Here is a 10,169-nt window from a genome sequence, read left to right as displayed (position 1 = left end):
ATTTCGTGCAGTTGAGCTACAGAAGTATTATTATTATACATAGTGTATAATACCTATAGAATTATCTTACAACTATTATAATATGTATAGTACAATGTACATTTGAACTTGGATTTTGAACGATAACAATTTTTCGTATAGTGAAATCTATTTTTTGTTTAGCAATTCGCGTTTGAAAATCGTGTTAAACCGTAATATAAATACGCTAGAGAATATTACCAGAAAATACTCAACGGCTCGATGAGATTGGTGGAAGGGTGGTAGCATTCGATGTGATCTTATATTATATAGTAAAATGAGTTTATTCAGAGTGATTGAATCAAAACGACCACGAAGGACATTTTTACAGGTATCTATCAATAATAAAAGTAAAATCAATAGAAAGGGATGAGCTTCATTTAATTTCCTGGCCATATGACGCCGCAGTGCGCACTATGGAGTTATAAAATATTTAATATTATATTGCAAACAGTGACGCGGTACGCTTTACATACGCCGTATTATTATGTGGTAGTTTTATTCGGACAGACGACAGTGCATTTATAATTATTTAAAATAATTATTCAATTGTATGTAGTGTTACCCAAAAAAATATATGTAATATTATTCCATGGGTAAAGTGAATTGGCTGATCGGACTATGAACACATTGTTATAAATATCTCGCATTTTACAACAAACAATCAAATCGACGACAAATCACTCGCGTATTAGTTCAAAATTTCAAATAATAATTATCAGCTACGGATGGAATCGCATTATTTTTCCAGTCTCCGTGAAATTTTACAATATATGCATACACAATATACATTTATGAGTCATCAAGGTATATTAAGATGATTAATAATAATAATAATAATAATAATAATAAAAAAATCAACATTTTTGTACACAATTAGTATAAAAAACGAAACGTTTTCGGTATAATCGCATTTTAACAAACAAACAGGTGTAAACGTATTAAATGTTTTTACATCTACAGAATTTCAATATATTTGTTTTAGAAAACTTATTATTAAACGTGACTAAATATTATGAGCATACCTATATAAGTCATATACTTCGCTGCAGCAACGAGTATAACGTATTTATCATTCAAAATTAATTAAGTATAGGTATAATATTATAAACTAATGGTTATACTGTACACACCTTGACGACGGTTCTATTTTTATACATTGCATTGTACTACATAGTACCTTCAAAACGTCTCTCTCGTTTGTTTTCGGCGAGTAAGTAAAAACATAGGAGAGAAAAAATGTGAGTGTGAATTCAGTTAGAGAGAGAGAGAGAGAGAGAGAGAGAGAGAAAAGAAAAAACTCCAGCACGTTTGCACTTTGCACGATCGATATATCTTATTTAGGACCAATAAATCTGAACAATTTTCCAGGAAAAATCGAACGTAATAGAATAGGTTAAATTTTTACTAATATCATTAATAGTTTTTTTTATAAATTATTATAAACGATAATTAATGCGGTAGATAGCATTTCGAATTGCAAATGATAATGAATATATAATAAATATAGGCTCAATGCGAAATTGAGCAAAACCGATTTATATATAAATGTACCTATCTATATCACAAGGGCGTTTGCGTTACTGGCTAAACATCACGAAAAAAAAAATCATAAATAATAATAAAATAGTGTACCTACCTATACAATATACATGGCTGTATTATATATTAAAATTACTAATAAATAATAATAAAAAATCACACTGTCCACTCTCGCTCTCCACACAGATATCGCTCTGCACTATATAATGTTCATGTGTATGTATTTGTGTCTGTATGTGTTTTTATATGTATGTATGTATGTATGTACGTAAGTATGTATGTATGTATGTACGTATGTATGTATGTATGTATGTATGTATGTATGTATGTATGTATGTATGTATGTATGTATGTAAGTATGTATGTATACATGTATGGTATGTATGTGTGTGCCTGTGTTATTTCCTCGCATATCAATTTCGTATTAATTTATCATATCGGATTACTTAATAATGTATATTATATATATATACATACATATATATATAATTAAACACAGCCATTGTTCCGGAATCTCGCCTATATAATTTGTCCAATGCGGCAAGAGTATATACATATCATATACATATACACCCCGAGTACGCCTGAACCTGCACCCTTAACACCATTATTATCCTAGAATAATACAATATATTATATATTATAATATACCTATATATAAAACAATGCGCCTAAAATAATAGATGTACTTATATTTATAAGTACAGTGTCAAATGAATAAATAATAATAACGATGAAAAAAAAAGATTTTGAAAAAAATTACACAGACGTGACTATATAATCATAATAATAATAATAATAATAATATTACATATACTCGGTTACAGCTACAATAATGATAATAATGTTTCTAACGCGCTAATCGGATGAATAAAAGTAACATGAAAACGCTTAACGAACAACAAACAACATTTAAAATGACTAAATTTATTTATTATTCTATTTTTATTATATATGTATAAAAAAAGCTTAAGTATATTATATTTTTTAAATTTTTATGTTTGGAAATTTTTAAAAATTGTTTAATACATTTTCTTTTTATATATATATTTTTTTCCTTTCATCGAATTGTACAGAATGAATACACGTTTATACGTCGTTAAAATAATAGTTAATAAAAAAAAAAAACGGAGGTACTGATGGAAAACATACAAACTTAATAAAAATTTAAAAAAGAAATAATAATAAGTTATTAAGGTTAAGTATAAATAAAAATATATAAAGAGGTGAGTTAATTAACAAAAAAAATTGGCTATTTTGTACTTTTGTTACAAGTATTTGTGAAATATCGTACTGTTTTACATATATCATTACATTATATAAACATGAGGTAGAGCTGTAAAAAAGCTTAATAATTAAACATTTTACGAAAAAATTGTACTATTACAGTTACGAGTTTTGACTATTACAATTAATATATTTATTTGTATTTATCAATTAATTATGTATACGCGGTGTGTTTGAGATTTGTGAGTTATGCGTTTTAATACTGTTTTTGAGCAATATTTATCTTCTTAGCACAATTGTACAATATATAATATATCCTATGCTTACATATTATGTCATGTTATCTCTGGCTCTGGTCCGGCCACCCAAATCTCAGTCTATTTATTATTCGTATCATACTATCATAAATGCACATCACTGACAATAATAGTAAAATAGTAATAATTATTATAAGTCATAACATCATAACATTTCATATTATGATGTTTCGAATAGTACAAAACGTTCTAACACTCTACAATACCTTTATAATAATACATGCATACAAATATGTTTGTATTATTATACTTAATACATCATAATATTACACATTTATTCACTATTACAATTCACTATTACAATTCATAAACTTACACCTACACAATACCATTATTATCACCCGTTTCCTCGTCTCTGCTTATAATTAATGATAACACCTATATATCAGGTCATAACCAGCACTCGCGACGTAACAATATGGGTAACAAATTGCTATTTATGTTATCACAATCGCAGTCAAGTATATTAATACTTTATTATCTTTTATTATAATATTACCTATTTTTGTTTATTTTTTTTAAATGGTTCGACGTTTTAAATACATATCATTTCCCTAACCGTTTCTATCACAGATACAATCACATGACATTTCCTTGACAATTTCTCAAGATAAATATATGCTTATTACGAGAGACAAAAAAATTACAAATACATATAAGCCCTATTGAATAAATCCTAATCTATATAATATGTTTCCGTTAAAATAAAAATGTCGAATTATCGAGTTCTATAGCACATCACTCCGGGACGTGCGGCGACAAGAGTGCGAAACACTCGACTCCGTGACGCCCCCAATAACTGTCGCAATGTAATTTTACATTTATCACATACAAGTTTATAGAAAAAAAAAAATTACAATAAAATAAAAATAAAATAAAAATTATCACATCAAAAATCGCGAACGAATATAACCGACCGTGAATATGCGAGTAAACGTATTTATAGATATACATACAAAGTAACAAAAATTAAAACAATATAAATATGTCAAATATTTTAAAGAGAAAAGCACGACGATTTACGAAATAAAAAACAAACCGTACGTCTGATCACATAAACAAAAACAATTTTGATTTTTTTTTCAAAGGAAATATAAACGTTAATTTATATGACTAGAGAATAATAATTATACTTATATAATTTAGAGTTCTTTTTTGTTGTTGCTATCTTTCGTGTGTACAATTGAGTTGGATTCGACATACGTAGTGTATATATATATTTATATATTTTGTATTATTATTATAATAATTTGTTTTAATAAAATGTTATTATAATATTTATAGGCCGCTGTCGTTCTTCGACGTTCGATTTCTCTTCCATACGACGACAATGGTTCAAAAGGGATGGAACAAATATAATCGCGAAAATTACACGTCAGCTATACGTTATCGGTCGATTTCAATCGTTTCGAATTAAAAAAAATCTATCATAATAAAAGTCACCAAACATATTTATTATTATGGCGGTGGTAGGTATAAAATTACGTTAAAAAAATTGAGCTTTTCTCCGAGCGGCGCTCAGAAACCGAATCGACCGACGTCGACGACACAATAACTGTCGGGCGTATAACATAACATCGTTATAGATAGAAAATAATAATTTTTAAAAAATTAAAATTACAAACAGACCACCGGAAATGAACAACGTGAAAATGAAAATGAAAATGAAAAGACATATCTGCAAAAGAGGAAATCCGTTTTGAACCATGGCGCCGGGGCACGCGTCGTATTTTTCTAGATCGAGTATAATTAGTATAATAATAATAATAATAATAATAATAATAATAATAAAAATTTTAATAATAATAATAATAATAATTATAATTATAATATTAATAATAATAACGACAACGACGACAACAACAACAACAACACACATGTATTATAATACACGACGATAGTATTTGCTATAATGCTATAATAGTTGGCGTTCAGCGCTGATGGTTGTTGTGTATGTGCGTGGTCAGGTGTTTGGACAGGTAGTCGGCCCTGGCGAAACACTTACCACACATCTCGCAGTGGTACGGCCTCTCGCCAGTGTGGATGCGCAGGTGCCGGGTCAGATCGCTCTTGCCGCCGAACGCACGGCCGCAGAACAAGCACGCGAACGGCCGTTCACCCGTGTGCTTGCGCACGTGTAGCTTTAGGTTTTCCTTTGACCGGACGCACTTGCCGCAGAACGGGCAAGCGAACGATTTGGCGTCTCGATTGTTGTTGTTGTTGTTGTTGTTGTTGTTGTTGTTGATGCCACTACCGTTGTTGTTAATGCCACTGCCGTTGCTGTTGTTGTTGGCGGTGGCCGCCGTCGTCACAGCTACGGTCGCGGACGCCGCGGCGACAGCGGCCACTGGAGTGGACCTAGCTACCACGGAGGCGGCGGCTGTGCGTTGAGCGTTCGATCGTAGCATGTTGAACAGTGACGACGGTGAAGTGGCGGCCGCGTCACCGGCCACCTTTTGCTGTCCGGCCGCCGGCGGTTGAGCCGACGTCACCACGGACACCACTTCGTTCGTGCTGGTCACCTGGCTGTCGGACGCCGACGACTTGGCGGTGGTTGGTGTCGCCGGTACGTCTCGGCTATCGTCGCTGTGTACCGCTGTCACCGCCGCGGGCACGTCCCGCTGTAACCTTTCCAGCGCGTGGTTGAGACGGTGCTTTTTGAACGACTTGAGGTACCTGCGAAAAACACACACAACATATACGCACACTTACGACACTAATGACTCTAATGTAGGTGCCTACTCATTACATTTATTGTAATGTATGATTGTTTTTAATTTTCCTCATGAATCAATAATATTGTATTTATCCATATTATCTATTTTTTAATAAATTTGACAAAATCGCGGGTTTGCCCATCTACGGTAACACCAGAAAATGCGTTGTTGTGTGTTGGAAAAATAATTGAACGTACGGGAGCCGAGTGAGACGTATTCATCACGTATATACTTATTTTGTCTATATTATAAAAATCTTTGTTGTAACACTCGAGTTTCTTAACACCCATTCCCTATTCAGTATTCAGGCAATCACTAGACTCGTCCAATAATTATATATAATGTTTTACTTGGGATCTGGAATTTCTTGGTCAAAAATATTTGTATATTATCTGTCTCTAAATGATTTCTTTCAAAGTTTTTAATCCTATAGGTACTGTTTACTTGGCTTAGAATATAATCTATATATACGTATAGTAGTATCTATGTGGTTAATATTCGAACCATCATCACTTGTAAAAATTATGAGAGCCGATCGATCAATTCGTAAAATAAAACAGTTATACCCCCGTGATTGAAAAACTATAAGAAAAATGTCGGGGTATAAAACCATAATAAGAGTATAACTATAAATGTCATGTTAGCCTATTGCAATATGATGCTCATGTCGAGACTTCAAAAGAAGATTGAACGGTTAAAAACGGTTTTTATTCCGATCACTAACTGTGATCGATAACAAATGACTGGACATGGGCCATCTGATATTCTACACCAACACCAATATCGTTGCAAATCTATTCAATATAGTGGTCAATCCTGCGTTCATGGTTACCGTAAACCGATAGAATTACATTAGAAAATAAAATGTGCATTATGATTGGCTACATTTAGTAGGCAATTAAATCGTAATAACCGTATTTATACGTATATAATGCCACCCTTAATGCATTTTGTATTGTTAACATTATTATAGTGATTTAAAAAAATTGTGCTATTCTAAATCAATCTGATAAAAAAAATTTCAACAATAATAATATTATATGATTACTAGTATAATTAATATAACCGCATACAGGTTTATGGGTATAGGTCTTTGTGGTATATATAGGTATGGGTAGAAGAAGTAAAATTTCTTGGCTAAATAACTTGACAAAAACTTATTTCAATTCCTAAATAACATTTCCCTTTAAAATAATATTAAATAGTAAAGTATTTGATATTTTATGTCTCTATAGAATTTAACCTCTTGTACACATTCAAAAACTTTCAAAAGTATCATAATATTAAAAATACATCAGTTATTGTATATTTTATATAATGATTATATAAAAATTGATGTGTAGGAGTATTTATAAGCAAATGAAAACAAAAACTGGAATCATAAAATTAATTTAGCATAATATTGATGAACATTATTATACTGTTTTAAAGAATATTTTAATTTGTTTTCGTCAAAGTTTAAGCTACTATTTAACTTTTAAATATGGAGTGATTTTATGACTCATTTGTATTTTGTTTTGTTATAGGTACATATCCTTAAACATCTGCAGGTGGGTTTTATAGTTAGAGTATGAACAAACGTTCTTAAAAAGAAATACTGAAAAGCCACTGTTCTGAACAGTTGTTGCAGCAGAGTGTGAATATGGAAATTACGATGAAAATAAAAAGGGCGACGAGGCGTAATATATTGGCTGGCGAGTCCCAAAAGAGTTAATCCTGCGTTGCGGATAACATACTTCTGCAAGATAAAATGAAATCACTTAAAAAATATAATCCGAATAATAATAATAAAGTAATAAACCGTATGTACCTATACGAGGGAAAGCTAACGGAAAGAAATACATCCAATGGGATTCACCGATATATTTTTACGGTACCCAAAACAAATTATTATTATTATTATTTATTATTAAAATAGGTACAACCGGACCGGTTTATGGCGCTGAAAATCGGTCGTCGCGAAACAGGTTGTTGCAAAAACTGGTTCGCTCAAACCATCGAACAACGGTGCCACACTTTTGCGCGCGAAATTCCGGTTCAACGTCCAACCAACCCCTGCCACGTGCACGGGAATAAAAAACGCATAAAAACCTTCAACGACAACTCACCTGAACTGCATGCCGCATATGTCACACGTGAACAGCTTGTCGGCCGGCAATCGGGCCCTGTGGTTTTGTTCGCGGTGCTTGAGATAGGCTGAACGGTAACGGTAACTCTGGCCGCACTGGTCGCACTGGAACGGTTTCTCATCACCGCCGTCGCCGCCGTGGCCGCGCACCGGCTGTCCGGTATGCTGCAGGGCCGTGTGCTGTTCTAGGAGCCACGTGGACGGGAAACCCGCCAGGCAAATGGCGCACCGGATCAGGCATCGGCTGGCCACCTCGTCGCTCGAGCTCACACATGGCCCGATCAGTCCTTGTTGTTGGAGCACCGAGTACAGCGACACGGACGTTTCTGCACATAAAAATCATGCACATATACAATATACATACGCGCATGTGACATTGTTATAAGCGTTGCTGAAACCAACGATTGTTGCCTGATTTATTTAACTCTCACCAACACATTATCCAAGTCCATTTTTGTGGTTTTTTGAAAGAAAAAAAACGTTTTTGCACAATGTTGTGGTTTGATGGTACCTTTTTAAAACACCATAGGTACTTGACAATTTTTTTTAAATCTCTAATTTTTACCATTTTTATTACGATTTTTTTAACGAACAAAATTATAGCCCGAAGCAAAATACTTTTCTAGAAATGTATTACTTATATTGAATGGGGAGTTATTTTTACTTTAAGCATTTAAAGCCGAGTGATAAGTTTTTAGATGAGCCGAGTGATAACTTGTAGGGCTCTATAACCTATGTAACCTAACCTAACCTATGACTTGTCAGAGGTTTTTATCCCTTGTTATTGAACTCTGCTCATATTAAAATATTATCTATTTTAAATAGAAAATTTACTATTGTATATTGGTTAAATATTCAAAATCAGAAACATTTTATGTAACCGATTACGAAATAAAATAAAAATAAAAATGTTCTAAAGTACAAACCATATCTTAAAATGCAGTGTCATAGTGCTGTAATATCTTAAACCTTTTTTTTTAACATTTTAAAAATAGACGGGAAATTACTATATCAAGTTAAATAAATCACTCCGTATACATTATATCTATACATATAGAATAGATGAGAGATTATATAATTATTTAATTCACGGGGGTTGAGCAATGAGCGCTCATATATGCATCAGAGAGCACTGAGCTATATTAATGATTTCAGATTTCAAAGACGGCGATTAATTTTTTAATATGCAAGACTATTATGAATTATGAGTAAGTTAACGATCTATATAAATTTTAAGGAAAAAATAGTTTAGGTAAGGACTGTTACGTATATTTTACATAAGTTCTTAACTTTTATTTAGCAGGTGTCCTTATTTAGTAGTTTTCATATTCTGAAGCAGATTGTTTATTTGAGAATGTTGACTTAAAAATGTCAAGTATTTTTTGAATCTATAGTCTCTAATTATTTATAACAATTTGTATTTGGTAAGGTACTATCTGTTTATATATTTTTCTTTATTTTGCGAATAACGATAGAATTAGGTTGGGAGTGAATAGATTTATATGTTGTACCTAGTCAGTATAGGTGTATACGTGACTTGGTGCACGTAATATAATATTGTATAATATAGTACGTAGATACTGCAGTGATAATGTTAAAAATAAAAAAATCTGTTTTGATTTTATATTTGATTTAAACGTATAACCTAAACGACAATCTGCAATTACAAGAAAAATGTTTATCCAAAATATAATTCGTAATGTTTGATGAATGCGTCTATTATTTGAGCCTAATGGTGAGCGTTTTATCCAAATCAGATAGCTTACGCCCATCAAGCCAAATTCCATGTATATAGATGCAGTCTGCGCAGATACTATGTCATATAAAATCTTAATTTACGTCCTATATATGAAATGGTTAGATTAGATGGTCGGTGGAAGGTTATAACTTACCGTTTTTATCATATAAAATAATTCTTATTAGTTCGAATTCTCATAAGTCTTTATATTGAAAATATAGTATCATTATTCATTATTATAGGTATCTATTTTAATAATTATTGTTATAAATATTGTTTTAAGTATAATATAATGAAATATCAAAATATATACCTGAGTTGATTATTTTTATTAAATTTAATCAATCCTAAAAATAAAATTATCATATTCAATAACAATAAAATATTTGATACAATTTTCCAATTTTTTTAAATTTTGCCTAAAAATGCATATATGTACTTGAATAGTTTTATTATAAATGTAATTTTGCTAAGACAGTTAA

General features: G+C 31.5%; 1 protein-coding gene across 3 annotated transcripts in view; it reads right to left on the bottom strand.

Annotated features, from left to right (window-relative positions):
- Positions 1-2,588: 2,588 nt before the first annotated feature.
- LOC111043170 (B-cell CLL/lymphoma 6 member B protein-like) overlaps positions 2,589-10,169 on the bottom strand; it is a 36,885-nt gene continuing 29,304 nt past the window's right edge. For 2 of the 3 annotated variants that reach the window (XM_022328062.1, XM_022328060.1), the window contains exons 5-6: positions 7,930-8,275; positions 5,036-5,780 (exon numbers count right to left, since the gene is read on the bottom strand). In XM_022328062.1, coding sequence (XP_022183754.1) covers positions 5,036-5,780; positions 7,930-8,275 — 1,091 coding nt within the window. Of the gene's footprint in view, positions 5,781-7,929; positions 8,276-10,169 lie in introns of all 3 variants that reach the window. The other variant, XM_022328063.1, reaches the window with a different exon arrangement.

This window comes from Myzus persicae, unplaced genomic scaffold, assembly GCF_001856785.1.
Source record: "Myzus persicae strain clone G006 unplaced genomic scaffold, MPER_G0061.0, whole genome shotgun sequence".
Lineage (NCBI taxonomy): Eukaryota > Metazoa > Arthropoda > Insecta > Hemiptera > Aphididae > Myzus > Myzus persicae.
The sequence above is the reverse complement of the archived record's forward strand: the minus strand, read 5'-3'. Positions and strand labels throughout refer to the sequence as shown.